Source organism: Ornithodoros turicata, chromosome 4 (assembly GCF_037126465.1).
Source record: "Ornithodoros turicata isolate Travis chromosome 4, ASM3712646v1, whole genome shotgun sequence".
NCBI lineage: Eukaryota > Metazoa > Arthropoda > Arachnida > Ixodida > Argasidae > Ornithodoros > Ornithodoros turicata.
The window spans coordinates 47,401,947-47,427,228 of NC_088204.1; the positions used below are offsets into that span (position 1 = coordinate 47,401,947).

The window sequence follows — 25,282 nt, forward strand, 5'->3', positions numbered from 1 at the left end:
AATTAATTATGTAATGTCATTATCTGATTCTTCCCGCGATTACAGTTTTGTGGCATTTTCCACCAAACTGTTCTCTTTCCTAGCTCTTTTTTGTTTTTCGTTTTCTTTTTTTTTTTCTTTTTCCAATGTCCAGGCACGCAACGCTTTGGAACCGGTTCTGCAGTAAAAAGTTAAAGGTATCAAGAATATATATGCGGAATACTTCAGATTTCGAAGAATACAAGTTGACACACGTGTGGAAACAGTCTGGGTGCAATATGTCACGAGGAGCTTTTACAATTTTGCTGCGATACCACACTACTGTATTGAAAACAATGATCATGTATGAACAAATTAATATAGTGCAAGAGAACTGATGTACTCTATAACATTTTTTTTAGTTCGTATTTGAGTCTTGTATCGTCCTCGTCGTCTTCTGTGTTCTTCAAACTCAAGGAAATGTTACATCTTTCAATAGCCTTGTGCCCAGCTAGACAAAAAGTCCAAGTGAAAATTGCCGAAAATCTGCCGGAGATCGGTATTTGGTTGGCACAAGTCGCTGCAACTTGGGCTGACGTCGTCGTATAATGTCACCTGCGAAGGCAGTTCGTAAACTGCGTTGGGCTCAAAGCAGTGGCCTAGCCCAAAAATATTTATCGAGGAGTTCTATGGGGACTTTACATGGGTGAGGAGGATTTCATTATCATCTCCCTCTTCCAAATGCACTAACCAAACTTAGAATTTTGGGGGTGGGGGGGTTAAACCCCCAAACTCCGGCATATAAATGCGGGCCAATATTGGCCCAGCGTTGAGAGGAAACTCCAAAACAGCAGCTGCTGCTCGAAACAACAAAGCAACGATGCTAGTCTATGTAGTTCAATTCGATATACACAAGTCCATTTCTACATTTTTTCTTCATCTTGCAAAATTATTTTCATACAAGGTGAAAACCAGCTTCATACATTGAGCCATATACCGACACGGAGAGCATTACTTAAACGAGTAGGAATTTCCATTTCCTACTCGTTTGTAATGTGCATAACCTTTGACAATAACAGCTGTCGAACAGGTTGGTACGTATACATATCTGTTCCAATAGGGGCAAAACGATGGTAAGACAGGCCACACACGACCAGCAGCAGCACTTTCAATCTTTGGATTTTATTTTTGCAATATACACACCTGCCAGATACAGTTGTAAGGCACACTGGTGTTATAGAATAGAACATCGCGTAGAGGGGTGCAGAAGCTGCATGGGATACCTCATAACCATGGTTGGTTGAGAATCTTATTAGATTTGGACCATACTTGGCCCATCATTGCTGGTGCCTCATGGGACGCCAACCAATGCCCGACTAAAAACCAAGCTTGGTTGTACAATGGCCCCAACGGCAATGCATGCTGGTCCCCGTGTTTGTTAGGACGGTCTGTCACATACTGGCCCAAAGTTGGCGGTATTCAGTTGGCCCGAGTAAGGCCGATGACAATCAAAGCTTGGCCGAACCCTCTTTTTCGCAAGATCGGCCCAACTAGGCCGAACAACGTTTAGGTATAGGAATCTCGCTTTTCTCCATGGGAAGCACATTGTTCTGCTTACTATTAACAGATTCTTCGTCCCGCTCTGGTTCATAAATTTGGTGCCCCGTGTGTTTCTTTTCTTTCATTTTTTTTTCTTTTAAATACAGACAGGCAAGCTTTGTGCTGATGGCATGTATATAGTTTCCCTTCAGTTGACAATTGAACCCCTGTATGCAAGAAGGGGATAAGTCGAAAAATCCCAAACCGAGAAAACTTCAAGTGAGTATTTCGTAAAGTAATTGCAGCCGGGTTACCTCGACTAATTCAATGAAAAATGTGTAACATATATGTTTGTGTTTTTTGGGTCTGTGACTTAGCAGAAATTGTCCGTGAGCATGATATATCATTTTTCAATGTAACACCGCATGCACAAATACAAGCAGCTTTCACAAGTCGTACTTTGATTGCTGAAGAACCAGGTAGGGTGAAGTTACCTGTGCGGTTGCAGAGCAGTCTGGGTCGAGCGTATCGTGCTGCTAAACGAGCACAATCTTGAAAATAATATCGTAGGTGACCAGCATAATATGACTTATTAGCTTAGTGCTCACGTCTTTTTATTTCTTCTTTTTTTTTTTCGATTACAACGCTCAGTATAACTGCCGACACAGTCGTGTTAGTTAGGAAGAACGTGTTTTTCGAGTGGAAGCCGCAGTTCAATTTAAGCTATCATTTGAAGGTGTGTGTAGAAAAGGGGCAAGATCTGACTGCCAATCCCATTGACACACATACATTTCTCGTTTCTTACCCTCCTGTAACAGGTCAATAAATTGCAATACGGTCCTAAATCTTCTATGGTAGGTACATGCTGGTATGTGGATATCATTGCAGCAAAAATACACGAAAGGGGATTGCATTACATGCATGGATTGCTTATTGCATACAGAGGTTCAATTACTTTATATATGGTTATCTCTAAATTAAAAACCAGAGACTGGGGGACAAAAAACGACAACGACCACCAGCTCGCTTGCTGCCTCTCTATCCTCTCGGTACTGTGTATATATTTTTGTCATTTTCTTTGGGGACTGTGTTGCACGATTTGCCCTAAACATACCCGATCATCGTGATCATTTTGTGACCTTAGTATCAATAAAGAAGTATCCTTGATCGAAGACAATTTGTCGCCTTCTCTTCTGTTTTTGTCATTTTTATCTGCCTCTCTTCCTTTCTACTTAATCTGCATATCAATATACTTTAGTTATGGACACTTCACTTTTTGTAACCAGTTGGAAGGAGAAGTGGTCATGAGATAAGGGTATTTCGAGGTTGTCGGGATCCGGGGCTCAAGAGCAGTGGCAATCATATAAGGCCGAAAATCACGAGACCGAACTATCAGAAAGCTGGAAAGTCGGAAGACAGAACTATCGAAAAACCGAACAAAGAGAAACCCTAAGATATGGAAAGCATTAAAATTACAATTACTACATAACGTATACTTTCACTAAGTCGATGTTATATGTGAATTGCTGTAGCAAATGAATCATAAAAAAAAAAAAGACAGAAATCACGTGACCCGCGGTGTTGGATATACGTATATAAACTCAATAAACTGCAAACTAAATTTTGAACATCTCTCAAAGAAATTCTAGAAAAATCTTGGGGGCGACACATGATTCACATTTACCACCTGCACTTGTGTCTGTTTTCCCACGGTGGTGGTTCCTCGGAAAAACCCGTTCATGCCTTTGGAAGACCTGCTTTGTACATGACCTATGGTGCTTCTGCGCAGATATAGGACAGCGTTACGTTTCTGATCCTTGTTGTTTACTTTCGAAAGCGATTGCCCTATCTACCGGGATCTCAAACACGCGGCCTCTTGGCCACCAAAGAGAACGAAGCTACCCTCTCGAAAAATTTAAAGACGAATTAGGAGTACAGATTTTCAGGCATTGTTTTCAGCCTGGCCCGCCGTACTGCTGCTGCGCTGTCCATGTTAGGTAGAATACCATGTATGCAATACCAATGTATGCGAGCAGTTCTTGTGGCTCTCGAACCTCACATTCATTACCTCACAAAATTACGGACACGGCAACCTGGTATTCGCGTGCGGTATGGTACACTAGCACACCGTAGCTAATGCGAGGATTGAGTCGATTTTCTGTCCATCCTAATTCTTACACTAAATCAAATAGTGACATTAAAACCCGGCTTTTGAAAGAATTCAGCCAAAAAGAAAAGCAAACTGTCAGTTCGAAAGAGAGGTAGTCGAAGTGGCTGAAATAAGAAGTGGCTCTTCCAGTTGTACTACTGAAGCTTCTATTTGTCTGATGGATAAGGAACTTGAATTTTTATTCAAATCTTAGGAATTTTTTTCACTTGTGTCACCCCTTATCAATATGGTGGTTTTGTTTGCACATGCCTAAAAATGTCATTTTGAGGGTCTTGTCTGACATACTTGTACAGACTTCTTAACTACGGAGCTATGGCAGACAAGGACAGCAGGAAAAGATCACCACTAGGTGTAAAGTTCCTTTTTAATCAGGTCATCTCAAAACCCCCAATCCCAACGTTCAACCTTCCTTTTCTCTTTTTCCAGGAATAAACCAGTTGATCGTGGAGTGGTGTGTTGTCCTTGTCTGACGTAGCTCCATAGTCTAAGATGTCATAGCTGGCAGCGAATGGTATCGTACGAACTTGCATACAGGTGACTGGGCTACCTATACGCACATGTCTAAGTCTGTACGGTCCCACTCGCTGTCACTCTGAGGAAGGAATGTGCCGAAGCGTGTTCTCTAACATTTGTCTAGCACTGTACTCGTTTTGACATGGTGGGATAGCAATGCACCTGTGCACATGACTGCGTCGGGTTTCCTATCATTATAGTTTAGTTGTAAGCAGCTCTGTCTCTCCATTGTCCCGTATGTATGCTCTTATCCCCTTTTGCAGTTAAATACCAACTGGCCCAAATTTCTGCATTTCTCATTAAACACAACATAGCAAACCAGAAGCCATAACCCACTGTGAATGCCAGCTAGCTCTTTCTCTTTGATTTTCCTTGCTTATTTTTCCAACTGTGAGCTAAGGCAGCAATACAGTAAGTAAATGGATAATTTGGAGTGCTCCTGAACATTCTCCTAAACCTTTGTGAAGGTCGAATAGTTTTTCATACTTTCAGCACTCTATTTGAAAGGACGCCCATTTATTGGTGTTAGCCTAGTAAGCCCATTAATTTTTTGTGTTATCCACTATCCGGCTCCACAATAACTATGTCGGTCCTGTTTTTGTGTACAATGTTATGTATGATATACCAAAGTTTTATGGTAACTACAGTCATTTCTTTTCCTTGTGGCCCTCCATGATGTGGTCTAAAGTCAATGTGCCCTGTGGCTCTAATGACGTTCTTCGGACCCAAATATACTGTCTCGTAAACTTTGTCCTCAGTGCCACGGGGTTCAATGATATAGACTGGCACACAATTATGTCAAGTACACCCAAAGACCTTTTTTCAAATTCTCGTATTATTGGACTACACAAAAAGAACTACCTTTACAGTACAGAGAGAAAGGGGAAAAATGGAGACGTCCAGTACATCCTCCACGTCACTTTTGTCGAGAAACGGTGGTAGCTTTTGCAAAAGACATAGAACAGACATAGTACAGGTCTCTCGCAACAACCTCTACATTTTCTGCTTCATATTTTCTGTGCGAATGAATAACAGGAGTTTCTATCAGCACTGTTGTAGCCATCGTGCTTGAGTTATGGTTAGTTTAGTGATCTTCTATCACCATCAGGGTTTGTTCTATCAGCAGAACGCTAGCCATTGTGGCAGACATATGGTGGCCCTGATAAGGGCCGTTTGTTTACTTCATCCAGGTCTGCTGTTTCTTCTCCAGTGCACCATGAAGCTACTGAAGGATTCCTTAGCATGTCCACAGCCAATCTTCTAGTGTCCATAGTTCCCTACGGGAGGACGCTGTTGGCATAAGACAATCCGTGGGGTGGGGCATCGTCACACAGCTGGGGCCTGTGGGATGCCCTGGACAGCATTCAGGCATGAATGCAATAATCCTGTGGGAGTGGCGCACTTGATTACAGTATGCCACCAGAGGCCTTCTGCTGGGTCAGCTCTGTTTGAAGAACTTGAACTGAAAGTAAAACATAATTGTGAGTAGTGTGAAATTACTGGGAGTTATAAGTAAACAGTGTCAGTTACAAATCAGTCAGCTCAGCACGAGAACAACCGTGTTCCTGCTTTGGTTGGCCTAGTGAGGATTAGCATAAGCAGGGGTATGCAAATTCTCTAATAGAATCCCAATACTTCTCTCTCTATCCCATACCCAATTCATGTATGGCATTTGACAGTCCAGGCCTTTCTGGTCAGCTACAGGGGTTCTACCTGGAAACAGAAAGAAATGTATTTAGGCAACAAAAAGCTTCAAGTTTGCAGCTTTTAACATGCTGGACAGCATTTCACTCTCCGTAATCATCATTTGGCAATGTCATTTATAAAATCCTCTACAATTTTTGAAAAGAAAACCATCTGATCAGTCACTGTGACATTTCTAAGATATCAAAGGCCATATGAGGACAGGAAAACGTTGTTTGGTTGTTCAAATCAGGTCGGAGCGTAAAACCTGAGCGGTATCATTCGACACTGGTGCTTGATTGCGGGTTTCTGAGCCTTAAATTCTGACTGTATCACATGTTACACTGTGGCTTTTATAAGCTATCGAAGGCGATATGAGGAGAGGAAAGCTGTGTTCTGTTGTTGATATTGTAACTTAAAACCTGAGGGGTATCATTCGTAACTGCTGCTTGACCGCAGGGTTTCGAGCCCTAAATTCTAACTATCACACGTTAACTCACTCAGAGGCTTGTATAAGCTATCGAAAGCTGCACGAGAACAGGAAAACGTCGTTCGGTTGTTGTGATTTGGTCGGAGCTTAAAACCTGAGGGGTATTATTCGTAACTGCTGCTTGACCGCAGGGTTTCGAGCCCTAAATTCTAACTGTATCACACTTTAAATCACTCACTGAGGCTTGTATAAGCTATCGAAAGCTGCACAAGAACAGGAAAACGTCGTTCGGTTGTTGTAATTTGGTCGGCGCTTAAAACCTGAGGGGTATCATTCGTAACTGCTGCTTGACTGCAGGGTTTGAGCCCTAAATTCTAACTGTATCACACGTTAAATCACTCACTGAGGCTTGTATAAGCTATAGAAGCTTGCACGAGAACAGGAAAACGTCGTTGGGCTGTTGTAATTTGGTCGGCGCTTAAAACCTGAGGGGTATCATTCGTAACTGCTGCTTCACTGCATGGTTTTGAGCCCGAAATTCTAACTGTATCACACGTTAAATCACTCACTGAGGCTATTTATAAGCTATCGAAGACTTTATGAGAACAGATATACGTTTTTTGATTGTCCAAATTTGATCGGAGTATCATTCGGCACTGTTGCCTGTAAATGAACTTATTTAACGGATTTCACAACAGCTGAAACAGGGCGCGAATGTTTCACTAAAAATTTGGGAGTACAAACATCAAGGAACTAAAATTACTTACCTCCATGTGGTAATTAGCATGAAACAAGAAGCACAAGACACACACACGTCCACCTACGACAGCGCGATACCGACGCCTGAGAACAATTGATGTCTTCATGCGCTGACCAGGGCACTACATTCATAGCCACCGCCGCGACCGCCGCCGAGGGGCCGAGGCGTACGAACCACGACCTACTATATTATAACGACCATGTCAGGCGCACCCCTTCTATGCGCCGCATTTTTGGAAGGTAGCGGTGGCGCTTCTGATCGTCCCAGTTATTGCTTCCTCAACTTCTACAATACTTTGTACTTCAGCTTACCTTAGTATTTCTGTACAAGCGGTGGACGTTCCACAGATGTTTCATTCTGAGGTTGATTATCATCATCATTCTACGCGTTTTCATAGGGGCTATCGCTGTCGTCTGCTACGGTAGTCGTACACCCGTACACACTCTTCTGTGCGTTCAGAATTCAAATTTCCATCGTCCAATCGTGTTGTGCCGATCAGTAGCGCCCCTGGCGGATCGTGCGGACAGGCTCCTCATAGGGTTTTCTGATTGTGACGTGGTCGTTGTAATCTAGTAGGTCGTGGTAAGAACACAACGAATGATACCCCTCAGGATCTACGCCCGCCGCCACAATGAAGAACAAGTGACGAAGTGCTGTTTGTTATGATTCGTGTGTTTGTGCCCAGCTTCCGAGAAGTGGATGAACCCAATGGCCGTAGTTACGTTGTTTATTCTGTAGAGGTGAATGTCTCCGGCGTCTGTCACAAATTGGAACGTCGCTACAGAACTTTTCACACCTTGCACAAGAATGTGAGGCGGTTACTGGGGAACCGAGCACCTTCCGGGTTTCCCCCAAAGCGAATTCGGAATCTTAGCCCAAAGTTACTTGAGCAGCGAAGAGCTGGATTAGAACGTTATCTTCAAGGCCTTCTACGGATCCCGTCTTTGTCAAATCAAGTCCTGTCGTTTTTAGAACTCCCAGCAGCTCAGATGTCACCCATTGGAAGCAACGCCTCAATCGACAGCGATGAACAGGAGTTCAGACCTGTACATCAACCACTGTTGAGCTTTTTGCCCGATCCTTACCCAGATACTTGGAGCACAGACACACTACCAGATATTGTAACCAAAGGAGTTCTGAAGGGACTGTTTGGTTCTGACTACGAGGACTGATGTGTTGCAGGTGAAGCAGTCTGTGCTTCATTTTTATTCAGTTTTAATTACGCATTTTCAGGTATACACAGTTGAAAATTAGTGTTGGTGCGCTTGTGGTGTCAAGCAACTATATTACTGGAAATCTTAAAACGTTATACCGCTACACATATTCTTGAGTGTTCCTGCTTGTTTTTCAAGTGGATTTATTTATATATACAGCTATATTTAGATATACTTATATTCAGTGAGAGCTTTTATTCATGCCTAATGTTGCTGGCATTGAATCATACTGTACTGTAGTCACAATAAATTTTCTACTTACAATTATATTTCAACAATAAAATAAACAGCAAGTAGAACACACAAACAGCTGTTTTGCATCATATGCATCTGTTTGTAAAGGAACTCCACTTGTAATGTGTGTTTTGTTTCCATGTGTCTGTTTCCCATGGGAAATGAACTGCAAGGAAGCTTCATTACACATTGACTTATATGTTCCATTTTTCTCTTGAATTCCCAAGCTCCATCCACTTTTGTGCTAAAATCCTGAGTTTTCTGCCAGCTATTGATTGTTTCAAGGTTGCAGGGGAGTTGATGACATGTTCCATAAAGCATTTGTTCAAGAAGCTGACACTGTCTCAATTGCTGTTGGGCTACCAGATATGTGGCTCTGTGGTTCACATCCTTGGGTCTGACAGAGGAATATCCCATGTGAAAAATGTCTGCAATCCCAAGTGGTTTATGAAAGGATTTTCACTTGAAACCACTTTGTACATAAGTGGTTTCAAATGGAAATCTTTTCATAAACCACGTGGGATTGCAGACATTTTTCACCTGGGATGTGCCATCAATATTCTAGCATACATTCCAGCCACTAGTGCAAGCTCTTGTACTTGTCATCCCATCTTCGCACAAGTGGTCAGAAGCTGGTGACACTTTAGCAACAAAGTTTGTTGGTAAGTGACCACAAAGGCTCTTCCACCATTTGTTTCAGCTGTTTCCTCTGTAAAATCATGCAGAAAATGAGAAAATCCACATTTGCACTTTTTTCATGTAGGTACTGTTACACTTTTTGAAATTTTCCTGTTAGATGCAGAAACGCAGAAGGGATACATCCTTCTAAATGCAACTTCGTTTGAATATTTCCTTGTTGCTTTTTGGTTTGAACAAATTATTCTCTCATTCTTGATACAGGCAGACTTTTTGATGTGGCATTGTAATATGTTGTTTTGTTAGTTTGGGATTGGTGGTACAACACCATGATTACGTCATTTTGTGTAAAATGAAAGAAAGTTTCATGTGCATGTCATCATCATCATCATATTGTTTTTGAAACAAGCATGGAATCCAACCCATTTTGGGTAGTACATAATTCTCTCTAATTGCCACTATCCATCTCAGTCTTGTTCAGGGCACTCTTAAACCCGATTTCCCCCTCCCCCAAAATTTACTGAATTTACAAGTGTCTGCTGTGTCAGCAAACGTCCTGAGTTACATGCAGTATGACTTGCAGCTTCATCCGAAAGTGGAGGGGGGAGATTTTCTACCCTCTTTTTTACAGGGATATAACATTGAATTTACCTCAACCGATACATAAAATTTGTCACCTGTTTTCAGCATTACATTATGAAGCGGCTTCGAGGAAGATAGTTGGATGCTTCAAACCCTGAGAGCGCTACAACAACCTTATTGTGGTTCATCGGGCAACAAGTTCCGACAAGAAAAGACACCGAACGGGTAAATATGGCTTAAAGATTTCAACGTGTAATATCAGTTACTTGAATGCAACTCCACGTCACAGGCAGGAAGCAAATAATGCAAACACCGGTCTTATACAGTGCAGTGCATAAATATAGGGACCCTTCTCAATGTGAAAGTATCAAGTTGCAGTTGCAGTTTCACATTTTCAGAGATGTGTTATCTGATTCAGCATGGCTGAAAACTGCAGGAAATGACAGTATATTTATTATAATTTTTGTCATAAAATGTTTTCACTACTTTCAAGATATGAGCCGGTGCAAATTATCGGGACATCTATGTGGACTGCGTCACTAACACAAATGGTACAATTCAAATGGGAAGCATGACGGCAAGCACATGTGTAAGACTTCGGCATCAGTCTCATGCGCAGGTCTTGCGCACATGCCTGCTTAATTTAGCTCGTGGTCTTACACGTCGATCGTCGCTGTTCGTACGCAAACATGCCCCATGGATGCCGTCTCACAGCGAATGAGCAAAGCCAAGCCTATACCCTCCATGCAGCAGGGCTGACTCTTTGGCGCATGACTGTGCAACTGCATCATTCAGTCAGCTGCATCAGCCGTTTTTTTTTTATGAAGGGTTGTAAAAATGGGCAGTTCAGTTCCAGAAGGCCCAGGAAGCTGTCCTCACATGATGAGGCGAGGTTGGGGCAACGCGTAGCCAACAGCACCATATCTGCTGACTAGCTGAAAGCAGAAATGGGCCTCACTGGCTCCAAGTGAACAATCCTGAGGGTTATTCACCATAAGAAAGACGCAGTCCCAGAAACCATGAAGAGTACCGAAGCTCACTGAATCGCGCAAGTGCGCTCGAGTGGAGTTTGCCTGCCAACTGCATTGACTGGATAAAGGCATGGCATCTTCCCATAGGTGTGTCTTTCTAAAGTTTCAAGTGGCCTTTAGTGATGAGGAGAAATTTCTCCTGGACATTCTGACGTCCCCATCACTACTGGAGGGATTTGTGCAAGAACCTGCTTTACGACATCAGTGATGGTTTGGGGTGCCTTTTGCAGCACAGATGTGCTTAAGGTTGCCTTTGTCAGCTGTAGAATACACTCAATACCCTATTAGACAGTCCACTAAGGTCACCTTCTTCCATTCTTTTGTCATTAGGGCTGGTATTCCAGCAAGACAGTGCGCGTGAGGCAGTCAACCCGAGCGTGGCTTGAGGCTAACAAAGTAACGGTCCTGCCTTGGCCAGCGCATAGCCATGACCTAAACCCAAAATGGAGATTGGAAATCCCTTGGCAATTGCATGCAGGATTTGCATGAAAGAACACCAGCAATGGTACCTGCCAAAGGCTCAAAGAAGCACTGAGTGATGAGCGGCAGTCCATCGATACCGACACTACAACAACAACCTAATTGAGAGCATTCAACAGCATCTCCTCGATGTTATTGCTGCTAATGGGGGCTCTATGGAGTATTAAGTATGTTATTATTTTTGCTTGTGTGTTATAAAATACATTTATATAAACTTCCAAGTGTCTGTATATTTTTGCACAAGGTCAACGTACAAAATGTGCGAAAAAGTTGTACGACACAAGCCTGTAAAAAAAAAATGTGTCATTTCTGTCGTTCTGAACGATGCTGAATCAAATAGAATACCTCTGACAATGTGAAAGTGGGACTGGGACGCTATAGCGCCATTTTGAGGGGTGCCCATATAGTATTTATGCACCGCACTGTATGCATGCTTTGGCTTTGTTGAATATCACTGCAATGTAAAGGTAGCTAATTACCAACAGAAAGAGTAGGGCCGGTTGGTACAACTCCTAGCAATTACCTGCAGGAAAATGCCACACTTTAAAGTCTCATTTGCAAGGTATGCACCTCTGCTCATCATTTTTTTGTGCGCATGCCCAGAAGACATACACGCATGGACCTTGTTGGCACACACAAGCATAATTTTGACCAAGCCCTACCTTCTATCTTGTTCTTACGATCTCACACAGCTCCACTGCGGTGCTCGTAAAGCTTCCATACATGTAATAGTAAATCAAGTGAACAAAATGGGTAAACAGAAGCAACACAATTGGTGAACAGCCGTAACAAAATCGAAAGCAGAAAAGACGCCCTCCTCGCAATAAACCTCTCCCTGTTTGTAAACAAATGACGTCATAGTGTTCGACAGTTCCACCAATTTGGTAGAGTTGAACTACGCTCAAAGCTAGGGGTGAACAAGGTTGCGCCCGAAAGCCACGGTTTTGAGGGGATTACGATGGTACCTGGAAGGGACGCGATCTTCGGTCCTACTTTTCTTTCAATAGGAGGCAGCGAACAAGTTCCCATTCGTGGAAGCCAGCCCTCCCCTTCCGATTTGTTTCGGTTTCAGTCTGTCTACCAACTTCATGATGACGTTTCTCGGGTAGAGGTCTATTGATTTTGTCAGTGCTGTAAAACCTTGCACGAACCCAGGTACACAAAGGGAAAAAAATACATTTCTGATGACACAAAATTACATCTTCATGACTCCACTACAGTTTAAAAGCATTACTGGACTCACTAACCTGCTGAGCTGTCATGGGAGTGGGGGGGGGTATCAACTGGTATTGTGAAAGAGTCATGTCGATGTGCACCACACCCCATTACAATTGATTGCTTGTGTTTCAATAATGTAGCAACATGTGCAGTAGAAGGAGTTCATAAGTGGATGCTATGTCTGCCTTGCTAGCTGTATTACCAGGTCAAAGGCATGCACTGCCATAGCCGTTGGCAGCTTTGAACAACAATTCAAGATTTGCTAAGCAAACAAGTACAATATGAGGACATGACAGTGAGACATAGTGGGAAAGAAAAGAAAGAACAGAAAATACTCTCATGATTCGTGCTACCGGGATGCTCTGATGGAATATGGATAGACGCATCAGTCCTCAGTGCAAGCTGCATCTGACAGAACTTATGAGTTTAAGGTTTTATGTCCTCACATGCACTTTTACAGGTCTGAACAAAAGTAAGGAGTGGGTGAGACAGCCCTCGAACTTGAAGAATTCTAGACTAAGACAGATGCAACGCAACCAAGAAACTACATCTTGCCAAGCACTACAATATTCCTGAATGACAAGAGGAAGCAGTATTTTTCATTTGTATTCCTTGCACTCATCTTGTGAACAGCACAAAGTTTTCGACAGGCTCCCTCTCTGTTTCTTCTTTCAGTTATTAGAACCACTGTTGGGAGTAACTCGTTACTGTAACTCAGTTACTTTATTTGTTAAATTTTAACTTCACTTGTTGCTTTTGACCTTCAGTAACTTAATGAGGAACTTGTTCTGTTAAAGTAACTTGGGTAAGTTTGATGTTCCTTTGTTCACAAAAAATGCGAGCTGCATCCTCTGTTGTCCCTCTCTAATGAGACCAACAATGTGCGTGCCAATTGCACGTGCATGGTGCCTTCTCGTCCGTCTCCACTCCCAAACTAGCAACTGAGGTTTATTAACAAAGTCACATCATTCCTCCATTGTGACATCAAGATCCGAACTACCGTATTTTCACGCGTATTAGCCGCACCGCAGATAAGCCGCAGGACTCGTTTTTAGATACGTTTTGGAAATGTTTTTGCAGATAAGCCGCACTCGCAGATAAGCCGCGGGTAATACGACGCGACTGCTTTGTGCGCTAAACCAGTGATGCACAAACAAAATCAAAAGAGACTTTCAACGCTCGTCGACGCCGTACTCCCTGGCAGCTGCCCTGTTCCCGTACTGGTCCGCGACGTCGACGACTTTTAGTTTGAACCCGCTGTCGTAGCTGTGCCTCCGCGTTGGAGCCATACCTTACCTCTAACTGCCGTGCCCGTGTCCACGAATGCTGCTGCTCAGGTCAATTGAGAACTGACGCTTAGCTGACCACGTTTTATCCCGATGTCAGGGGTATTGAACCCTTCCTGTGGGTCTGCCGACAAAGGAGACTGTTGGGAAGGCCACAAACCCTGTGGTCCACGTTCCGGTGTCGGCATGATGTATAACAGTGGAAGTCAGTATGCTCTACTAAGATCGGATTGTGCCCTTGTTAGGTGTTTTTTGTGGATTGACGAGTTAGTGTTGTTCCAGGAGACATTAATCACTGTCACCCCTTTTGTTAAAGCTGCGTGGGGGAATGTATTCGGAAGGTCAATACTCTTGAATGTGGACCCGACGCTGTTCGGTATTGTTCGTGCACTGGCAGCGCGGTCCTGTTCCGGAAGACATGAGGCACTGTCGACCCTTTCGTTTAATCTGGGGTATGGGGAAAATACCAGGGAAAAATAGCCATCATATAAGCCGCACCGGTGGATAAGCCGCAGAGCATCCGCGAAAAAAAAAAATCGCGCATAAGCCGCGGCTAATACGCGTGAAAATACGGTAATTCTGCAAAGGTCATGAACTCAAGATTGCACATTATGTAGCGAGTAACTTGATAACTCGTTACTTTTCCAAAAGACCTTGAGTTCTTCAAGTTCATTTTGATAATTTGCAACTTTGTTAGTACCTTAGTACTAAGTAACTTAACTTAGGTATGATTTTTACACAGTAGCTCAATTTGCAACAAGTTCTATTTGTAGGGAAACTTCCTCATTTGTGATTAAAACCAGCTAGAGATAATCACGTGCGAAGTATTTATGTATATTTGTATACTTGTTACAGAGCAGTGTTCTTGAAGGGGTTGGGAAACCACATGCAGCCCACTAAATGTATTGCTCAGTTTTATACATTGTAGTCCGTGGATTCGAAACGCAAAGTCCCACAGCCCTCATTGGAACAGTTTTCTAACTGTTGGCTTTTTAAAACTACAATTTTTCCAAGCCACTGACGACGGTAGCACCAAACAGTGCTCAGAGATGTTGTGAGACAATCGGTAAGTGACGTTTTATACACGACTGTAATGCCAATGAGTGGCCTTCAAGTAAAGAGGTGGCGCTATGCATGCTGGGACTTTCGGTCCGAAATTTTATTTTCGCTCTGTCTTAAAGAACAACCAAGATGAGTTTGCCTGGGAACGCCTGCCCCCCCCAAACAAGTAAATTACTTTAACAAATACTTTGCACACACTTTTCTTTTGGCAAAGTGTAGATTTCGTGACATTTCGTGCATCTTTCGGGTCCATTTGGCGCCCGCTTTGAAATCGTGATCTTTTGCCGGGCAAAATGTTTCATTACAATGCGGTCAACTTGACGTTTCATACAAGAAAGATAACAAGCAACATTTCAGATATGGTACGACAAAATGTACAGGCAGTATTTCACACAGCAATCTTCCGCACTTTGTGGATCATATGCAGGTAGTCATTTCCTTTTAGTTTGAGATGAAGTTGTGACTTCAATGAAATTTTTTCTAAGTTTATAATGTTATCACAGCCACACACAATTTAACGTGGTAAGTACACAACACGGCGTTTGGTGAAAAGTGCTTATTCAATTTAGCAATTGTGCTTAGTTCGATTTTGTTTTACACTCATGATATTTTTCCAAAGGTGCAGGATCCCAGGGTATGCGATACATTTACAGAATTAGTGCAGTTAAGTGCTAAACATCGGCCTGCGCTATGCAACTCCAGCAGAACTTCGGACCTTAAGCGTAAACCCATGTGACATTGCAACTTCCCTTATGTCATTCTGACAGGAAGTTGCAAACCACCTATGGCAGTGCACACATGTGCGAAGTGCCCGAAGGTCACTGAAGGCGGTACTCTGGTGGCCGACTCCCTCCTGCAACCACTTTTGTCGTCATAGAAATGGAAAAGTATGCACTTCTTTATTCCACGATGAAACGTCACTTCAAAAACGGGCTAGGAGGTGAAGAGTTGAGGGCGATGGAGGGGCTCACCTAGCGCGCAACATTTGGAGTACAATAGCTTCATAACGCGGGATCGCAGAAACATAGCATTTTGATGTGCATGATTCAAAAGTCCGGGGCTCGTGTACCTCAATGAGTGGTAGGAAGTGAGTGGTAAGACGACAATTAACGTTTCAAGCAAACACTCTTCATCAGAAAAAAGAGGGAATGGAATGCATGTATTGATGTGGATATTTAGTTCACATAAAGCAACATGTACAATGTTATTTCTTGAAAACAGTTTGGAAATAGTTTCCCAACCCCTTGAAGTGCGTACAAAACACTTGTTTTTTTTTTTTTTTTTGTCATAGCAGCGATAAATAGTGTCCTGTTTAAATAGATTACCATATCTGTTTCACACCACACTTTATTCAAGGATAGACCACAATTTACAAATCGTTAATCAGGGCTTGTGTGTGTTGCTGTTGACAGTACTCGGGAACATGATGTTGCTCAGGAAAACTTCATAAATAAGGTGATCTTATGTGTCCTGCAAGTTTCTTGGTATCAGGTACACTATGAAAGATGATTACTAGTAAATTGAAAACAAAATGAATTTGATTTAAGTTTTATGCAATCCACCCACACCACAGTTGCTCTGTCACCGTGTAAGAAAGCACTACATGTGCTGCAGACTTTTAATGACAAATTAACCGTTAAAGGGCAACCCCTTGGCTAAACACTGAAGCAGTGAAACCTGCACAGAATGCAACTGCATATAGCATCTTCTGCATAGGGTCTCGTCTCGAGGGCGACATTGTATCATAGTAATCATTGTAGCCAGAGCGATACAGTGCAACTGAAGTGCGAACGAGTGGCTGCTTCTGTCTTAACAAAGGAAGCTTACATAATTACAGATTAACAAGCAACAAAAGACAAAAATACTCTCAGCACGCTGCCTTCCAATATTTATTTTATAATCTATTTTTGAAAAACTTGGCCGAGAATGAAAAATTTTTGGGGGGAAACTTGATCAACCAGACATTTACAATGTAGACAGCAAGTGGTACTGCTTGGTAGAGTGACACTACAACAACACTATAGTACCAGCACTCCTCTCTCTCTCTCTTTGTATTCTTCTTTCTATTCTTTCTTATTATGTATGTTACACAACACAAAGGCTCCAGACACAGTCTAAAGAGCACCACAGCAATTGGTGACAAGAACTATTGCACAAACTTCAGAAAACTACAAAACTTGTTATGTTCATGAGTATTTTCACATCAGATTATGTGCTGTATGATTGTTATGCTTTCCTCAGGATGATGCCGGTAATGCTGTTAGTACCGTATGGGAGTTTCAAGGATATTCTTTTGCGCTGCCTCCTGCACCAACATCCTGGTTTTGTAGTTGGTACGAACATGCACTAGACATAGAGCAATTTAGGCACCTCCTTCAGCTGAAACTTAAGCTGGAGCGAAAATCTGCGATCCAGTATTTTTCTTTATTTTTTTTCCCTTTTACTCAGAGGACAAAAAATTCCTTTGTGCTTGGTACCAGATCTTAGCTTTCGCCCTTGAAATATGTGAGGAATCCCACCTACCATGATTCGTTAACAACATTGTGCTAGGAGAAATGAAATGTCCCCATATAGGACGGCATTTTGTAGGCAATCAGAAGAGAGTGACATGGTGGAGAAATCGCGTATTTTACCTTCTTCATATGCACAAATTAAAAGATCAGTAAGCTACAACCAGCTGAGAATGTTCAAATGCAGCAAAGTAGCATGCGTTAGAATATCGATTTATTGAGCTTAATTTGTTAAGTAAGTTGATTAAGCTTCTGATTATAGCAATGGCACGCTATGTGGAAAAACATGATAGTCACCTCTGAAATGTTGACACAAAATTGGTTGGGGAATGGGCAAAGGGTAAGTAGTGATGGAATGTTCCCAGGTTAAGAGTAGTAAGCAGCCTAGTAAGAAAACAAAATGACACAAAAAATAAAAGAGTGACACAGAAAGGTTTTGCTACACAACAGCCTACATGATGATTTGACGATGATTTGGAGATTCTTTGGTTAACAATGATTCTGCATTTCGAATAACTTGCACATTTTCGGACATGTGTATGAAACTCTCTCTTTAATTATGTTAAGGGAAGAACCTCAGGATGACAGCCGCTGATGTTTTGAACAGAGACTGTTCTCCAATCTGGGCGCCCAGGAGGACAGTCTCTGTTCGAAATATCAATGGCTCTCGTCCTGAGGCTCTTCCCTTACCATTTCCTCACTGATTCGCTGGATTTTCTTTTTCTCTCTCTTTCATTAGTACTTAGTGATGTGGTACTTGACATGCATAGCTTTCTTTCAACGCTGCACTTAGGTGCCTGAAAATGTTTTCAGGTAAGCAAAGTACACTGAACTTTACAGAATTTGCAGACATATGACGGCCATAGATCTGGCATAATCCTTTGAAAGGTATTTTCACAAGAAACAGCGCATAAACTGGCATGGTGTATGCAACTAAGGTAGGTTAAGACACAAGCCTAAATCTATAGTACATATCTCTGTGTGGTGTTTACCTGCTGCACCCTTCTTGCTACCTACTGCAACTTGTTTCGCTGCCAGTGGCAAGAGTTAGTATCCCAACCAGAGACTGCACAAAGTAAACTCCTGGGTAGGAAGAAATTTTTCACAACCCTCTCAGGTGCATTTCAGTGTTTTTTTATAATGCGGTCCCTACAATGGTTACGAAATGTCCGAACAACACTTGGTACACCCTGCATTTATCAAGAAGATAATTTTTTGTGGGAAATATTATTCCTTCAGTATTCCAATGTACTATACATCTTGCTGCAGAAGTCAATCAACTGAAAGAATGCAAGAGAGCATTGACGCTCCCTGAGCCACATTTCTGGTCCTCTGACAGTGATGTGAGACATATTCTGACCTTTTCTGTGATCTTCAGTTAGGATTGTCAATTTTGAAACAAGTGAACACTGCACAGTGCCAAACAAATATTTGCTTGTAGTACATATGAAAACTTTCATTCATGCCTAAGGCACCAGGTAAGAAGAAACTGACTTCAACTGCTGGTCATCAGGAGTTAATACACTGTAATTGTGGATATGCCATATATTCGCTGTTGTTACAAATCAGTCATGTTTCGTTTCATCACCATGTGTGATCACTTGCAGAGGCTGGAGATGGCCTGTCTGTCTGTTACTGCATGTCCTGTTGCAAGGCTTAAAGGGACTGTCGCATCAGTCTCGGTCAATTCTGAAACTATAATGCAGTTTTACTCCTCTCATCACTGACAATAATGCCAAAAATCTGACACGAATAAGTGCGCAAGTTTCTATGCAATTTGATGTAATGCATGGCAAGAGGGGCATGACTGATGTTGAGAGAATGCCGGAATTCTATCTCTGGAAATCGAAGAAAATGTCACTCAGACAAGGCCAATCAGGGTCCGGAGAGCCTTTGGCGACAGATGGGCGGGTAGGCGGGACAGTGTCTGCAGGTCGCGGAGGGTCTGTGACCGACTTGTGGATTGTCACTTGGAAGTTCGCACCGGACGTGTTCACCATGTTCCTCGTGACATGGTCGCATCAGAACTCACACTGGTAAGCAAAAGTCGGCGTATTTCCGAGGACTCTTCAGTTAGTATGTTGCAGTGCGAACATGAAGCAGACGAGCTCGGAGACAATCACCTACGCTGTGCTACCATTGGTGTGCCTGGCTTATGTCATCATGATATTACTGTCGCTAGGGCTTCCTTAGCGGCAGAGGGACTGCAAATCTTTAAAACTCGTTTATTTAATACTGTAAAAGTGGTTAGGTAATTTTGTGGTCTTAATAATTTGCAAATTTGTGTGGAAGTGAGTTTCGGGAAAATTTTGCCAAACCTTAACTTCGCAGGTTTGAGCTCCAATCCCGTGACAATGATATACGGGCTGGTTTTGTGAGAGTAGGTACCTGCAATGCCAAGTGATACAGTATGCGAATAAACTACTGATGTTAAAGTGGCATTTCAATTCCAGTACCCATACTTTCTCATCCCCAAACCTTAATTTCGCGACATTTGCAAAAATTAAGTCCTCACGAAAATTTCTACTTTTACAGTACATAAAGTGTTTCTTGAGGAGAAACTTTGCCAAGTTGACTGTGACGTTTTTTTATTTTTTTTAATTCCGTGTTAGCATCGCGAAGCAACTGTGGCTATGAGGGGCGTATAGACGTGGACAGATGAAGAGAGGACAGCAGGAAGGAGTGGGGGACAGGGGTATGCGTCCTGGGCCGACTTCAAGGGGAACTGTGCCGACATTAGTCTAGAAAGTCTTCGGAAAACCCAAGACTGACGTGGTTCGGAACATTACCATATCGGTCTCACACACACTGATGCGATAGTCCCTTTAAGTGACTGTGATATAGAGATGTTGCAAACATACTTTTACATGAGAAGTATTCAGGATGAAATGCGTATAAAAATGGCATTTCCTGTTTTCTCATGTGCAAGTTACAAACATGTTTTGCTACAGTAAATACATCCGAATGCACAGCACTGTTCTTTTTCTCGTAACCCTTCCCTTAACACAGTGAGCACAAACTACTACCCTCATCCCTTATAAATATGAAGCAACAAGCTCTCCCAAATATCCAGTGCACAAATATAACTAGCATTGCATCACCAGCACTAACAAATTCACTTTTTGTAAACATCTACAATTTTTCTTCATCACGTAACTTAACAAACAGCTTTCCTTTAGTCCAAGGGTTCTGCAAGCGCAGAGGCTCATAGTCATCACTGAGACATCGTTCCCGTGAACCCACCACAGCCACCAAGCAGAACTCTCCAAAACGTTCTTCCCCATAGATAGGCCCATCTTTTCCCTTCACCCTCACAGCAGTATTGAGCTGTCTCACAAACAATTCAATTACTTCCCTCGCTGTTGTTTCCTCTGTCACATGGATCTTCATACTAGTCCCTGTTGGTAAGCCGCAGTCATACGCCGCATAAATACGAAGCACACCTGGCCCAGACAATCTGTATGATGCATCCAAATTACGTGCCCCATCATCTTCTGGGATTAGGGCATCTGGAGAGCGGAGCGAAGGGCACATGACGCTGATGGGGGCATCGTTGTCAGTGTAATCATCCTCAATTGCTGACGAAGCTGAGTCGGTGTTGCTGCTCCGGCACTCTTTGGCAACCTCTTCGTGGTCACCAGAAAGGATAAGTTGTGATGCTGAAGCACATCTGCGAATTTCCAATCCGCCGCTCACTCCCAAAGATGCAGAGGTAGTGACAGGTGGGCCAAGAAACATTTTAGCATCAATGAGGTCATCTACACGCGAGACTCGTCGTACAGAGATTGGTGGCAGAATAGGTGCAGTCAGTTGTAGAGTAGGAGTTGGTGGGTCACCTGGACGCCATATGGCACTGAGTTGAAGCCCCGCACTGAGGGAACGATTGCGAGCGTATGTGAGGGCATCCATGATCCACCGGGTAGCACGCCACGTCTGTTCAACTTGGGCCTGGAAGCTTTGGAGCTGTGCTAGACGACCTCGTGCTGTAGCCACTTCTGTTGATGAAAATGCCTGCAAAGAGACATTACCTAGTTTTTCAGCCCTATATTAGAAGGTGGTTCAACCCATAGTGACATGGTGACCTGAGATGCATGCTTGAAAGCTTTTCAGCTTTATGTAATGTTCACTGAAAGCATACAGTACAGGGTGTTTCACCTAATGAGAAAAAAGAAAAAGAAAAAGATCATATTAAAAAACCTACTACTCTGAACGTTATGAGGTCAACGCTATTTATCTCGGCAGAGATCTTGCCATTACTTGTCAGCCTTTCGCGCATGTCCCTTTCCCATCGTGCATGTAGAAAGTCTCATTGGATCACTCTCAAATAAGATACCACAACAACTGCACGGGAGGTCCACGTTGCTTCATCTTTTTCGCCATAGTGTTGTGGCCCTGCGAATACCCCCTTATTGCTGCTTTCTGAGCGGACAGACGCTTTGTCACATGCTTTCTCCAACCTTTTCTTTCTCTCATGCGCAGAGATATACTGTCGTAGCATATTGATCTCCGAAATTAACCAAGTCAACCTCACATATTTTCTTGACAGAAACAAAGCCCATTTCAGATTTACCCCCACTCCATTGTAAAATACATTCTCTGCTGCTTTGGTAATAAGTGAAACAAAATATGTGAAAAACGTCGTTTCGAGGCACGAAAAATTGTTGGCGAAGCTCAGTTCTCTGTCAAATTAATGGAAGATGCGGCGGAAGAAAAATGGTCACCCGTCCATTCCTGTTTCCTTCTCGCTCTTCTTTCAGATAACTTTGCCTTGCAACCACGCTGCCGTTATAGCAGAAGGTTGGATAAGGGAAAGCTAATGGGAAGCTACATGGCCTCCTCGCATTCGTGCTCTCTCGGTTCTCGCTGCTTCTTTTGGAGATATGAGTGCGGCCGGCAATTTCCGCATTTCCAAACGACACTTTTTGCAATTTTTTTACGGCTATTACCATTAGCCATATTTGCATTTGGACAGCGGTAGTGAATGTATTTTCCAACAGAATGGGGTAAATCTGGCATGCGCTTTTTGTGCCCATAAAAACAATGTGACGTTGATTTGGGAAATTTTTGTGTTCAACTGGGAAAATTCCATTTCCCACGAATTCAATTTTATAAAAGTGCTCAGATGTCATGCTGAAGTCTCCCTCGAGATAAATAGCGTTGACCCCATGGCATTCAGACCAGTAGAGGTTTTACTAAGTTTTTTTGTTTGTTTTTTCACGTTAGGTGAAACACCCTGTATATTTTCCTTATTCAGGCAGTGAGTGGCATCGTTTTATACTGTGGAATAGAATAGCCATCACTTCTGAGTTCATAGTGGCTCTTTAAACAGTGTGTGTAAAGTTGGAAGATGTTAACACCTTTTTGGTCAGCAAGCCTGATCCCGTCGGCTGACTTGTAATGTCAAAATTATGGTTTGCTCTGTAGCGATTGCACAGCAAAATGTTCATGACCTTCACAAAAAGAAAAATAAAAAGAGAAGAAAAAATTCACTGTTTCAATGTGTGTGAAAATCCTTGAAACAGTGCACACACTTTCAGCCTAAGTTAGCAGTGTACAGGCAACACCAATATTATAAGAGGCACTGAGTTGCAGTAAGGCAATAATTTCACTGTGGCGTTCCCCATATTGTTTTGTTAAGAAAAGGCACTTGTGCATCTCCTGAAATACTTATGATGTTGGCAAATATGTAACACAACGTAACACACCGATGTCGATACAGCCAAATTTGACTAAGAAGACTATGTTTTCTCCCAGCAAATGAGGCAATCAAGTTAAGTCATACTCTTTTCACAATGGTACACAAAGAGCTATGCAATGCCAAGTAGAGCAGACAAATTGACAGTGCGACCGCTTATCACATGGGGAACCGTAAAGGTGAGTTTTCATAGGTTACACAAGGATATGCCTACCTCTCTATTCGCGTGCTGTGCCAGCATGGTATCCATTTCTAGGATAGAGGAGACTCTAGCGTAGCAGGCAATGAAGGGTGGCTGATAGGTGCGTAGGTGAATGGCCTCAAACATTTGCACAGGTAGTGTCAGGCAGTCAGCCCTTGAAGTCAACTCGTCCCTTTGGCCAGGTACACAGCACACTTCTTCAACAGGGGGCAGCACCAGGAGCAGGCTCACCTCACTGCTTAGCTCAACCACTTCCATGTCATAGACACTGCACGAGTCCATTACGGGTGCATATTATAACAGCAGCATTTTCACATTATTTGTACTTAATGGTGATGGCTGTAATTGGATGTGCATGCTATGAAGCTTTCATTGTGTTTGAAACTGTAGTATGATCTCCAGAAACTTATTTCATCGGAAAGTGCTGTTGCGTGCAGCAACTTGGTATTGCACATGTTTGTAATGCATATACATAGTGCATGTTATGTGAAGTAAAACCATTCTAGCTTGGGTGGCAGAACTTGAAGTAAAACTACTGGATACGACAACGTGCAGATCACAGATGCAGGTGCGAGACCCTAGTGGTTGTTTTGGGGCACCTAAACAAAAATAAAGTTATTATTATCATTATTATTATTTGTCCAAAATATGTAAGGCCAACAGTATTTGAACATTACATGGAGAAGGGACAAAGCGCAGGCTAGTTGGTGAAGCATGATGATGGAGGAATACCCCGAGACATGGAATGAAGCTGATTTCCAAAATGAGCCCCGCTAGCAGTTCACAAGGCCGTAATGTCCCAAAGAGTCCACCCAAAATTATGGCACAGAAAAAACGAAGAAGAAGAAGAAGAAAAAAAAACAGTGTTTGTGGCAAAATCAGTCCTGTGCGTGTAATGCCTCAAAGTAATTTAGGTTGCTTCAGCCAATGCACAACCAGCAGGAACACAAACTAGCTTGGTGGGTATCTCGTAAATGGTTTTGTCAATGGGTGCATTTAAGTAGGCGCCCCTCTTTTGGCACACCCAAACAGGGAGTGTGAGACACCCAGAGCGGTCACTCAACAACGGAATACAGCTTTGGGGCATTACACTGCTCTCTTGCTGCTGTCGCTTCCTGATGTCTGCTTATGCAGTGCACAGACTGAGGATGTAGTGGCCGTAGTGGCTTTGTTTCGACGACAGTGGTCTTGAGGACATTTGCTCGCAGTAGCGAACGAGACTGTCACAGGGCGACAAGCTTGTTTGGTGGAGTTTTTTGTTTAACACTTGGGCGAGTTAATTTGAGAGCAGGCACTGGTTTGGGTGGGCCATGACATCTTCGGGATCAAATTTATGGCGTACAGATGTTTGGTCAGAGACGTGGAGGAACAGCCCCCGTTGAGAAACCTGACAGTTGGACGCGACTGTGTTTGCGCCCTCCAGATTGTTCCTGGCACCCCGCGGCGCGACCAGTGCTGCTGCTTTCGGGTTGTTCGGACCGTGTACACTAACCAGATGCCACGTGTTTTAGTCTAGAATTTTGTTTTGTTGAAGCCAGGGATTTGGAAGTCGTCTTTGCACTGATGCATTGACAGAAGAAAATTATTGTTTTTGCATAAAATGGCAGCTGTGTTTTGTGACAGAGGCGTGGTGATCTTTTCTCAGAAAAAGGGGGAATGCTCTGTGAAGTGACATTTGGGAACTCCGTTTCCCGAGGTAATATAAGGGGTAACTGAGGGAAAGTGGAGCAGTCGTCGCAGGGCGGTCAGCTAAGAGTCCCAGCGAGGGAGTGGTGGGGAAGTTAGAAGGGTGGCGGCAATGTACTGCAGGTGAACGATTCAAGTTAGAAATGCTACATGTGTGAAGGCTGACTGCGTTTGGCAAGTGTTGTGACGTGTGTGAGTGAACCGACGACTCAAGAGACCCACCAAGAACCACCGTCAGAAGGCAGCGAGTGACCCCCCTCCAAGACACCGCAGTACTGAGGTAAGTGTAACTGTTCAGTTACAAGTGTTATTACATTGTATTGAGATTTTGATTGTGGATACTAATCAAGTGTAACGCCTCTGTAAAATTTTAATGTTCTGTGGAAGCTGTGT

The 25,282-nt window shown here is 43.0% G+C and overlaps 2 protein-coding genes and 1 long non-coding RNA gene across 5 annotated transcripts in view; 1 reads left to right on the forward strand and 2 right to left on the reverse strand.

Moving 5' to 3' along the window:
- Positions 1 to 4,951: 4,951 nt before the first annotated feature.
- Positions 4,952 to 7,211, reverse strand: LOC135391503 (uncharacterized). Its single transcript, XR_010422011.1, has 3 exons — positions 7,061 to 7,211; positions 5,835 to 5,893; positions 4,952 to 5,642 (listed from the first exon to the last, which is right to left on the reverse strand). It is a non-coding gene; the product is annotated as an uncharacterized LOC135391503 (long non-coding RNA).
- Positions 7,212 to 7,587: 376 nt separating this feature from the next.
- Positions 7,588 to 13,097, forward strand: LOC135391501 (sorting nexin-24-like). The gene is made up of 3 exons (XM_064621771.1): positions 7,588 to 8,286; positions 9,825 to 9,944; positions 12,909 to 13,097. The coding sequence occupies exon 1, from the start codon at positions 7,716 to 7,718 to the stop codon at positions 8,223 to 8,225; it is 510 nt and encodes a 169-aa protein (XP_064477841.1). The 5' UTR covers positions 7,588 to 7,715; the 3' UTR covers positions 8,226 to 8,286; positions 9,825 to 9,944; positions 12,909 to 13,097.
- A 3,028-nt stretch (positions 13,098 to 16,125) lies between these two features.
- LOC135391500 (ankyrin repeat and fibronectin type-III domain-containing protein 1-like) overlaps positions 16,126 to 25,282 on the reverse strand; it is an 865,331-nt gene continuing 856,174 nt past the window's right edge. For all 3 annotated transcript variants that reach the window (XM_064621768.1, XM_064621770.1, XM_064621769.1), the window contains 2 exons: positions 23,216 to 23,471; positions 16,126 to 21,317 (listed from right to left, as the gene is read on the reverse strand). In XM_064621768.1, the coding sequence (XP_064477838.1) occupies positions 20,439 to 21,317; positions 23,216 to 23,471 (1,135 nt within the window). In that variant the 3' untranslated portion in view covers positions 16,126 to 20,438. The remainder of the gene's footprint in view (positions 21,318 to 23,215; positions 23,472 to 25,282) is intronic.

Coding starts and splice junctions, on each gene's coding strand:
- LOC135391501 (XM_064621771.1), top strand. CDS start 7,716: ATGATTCGTGTGTTTGTGCCCAGCTTCCGAGAAGTGGATGAACCCAAT.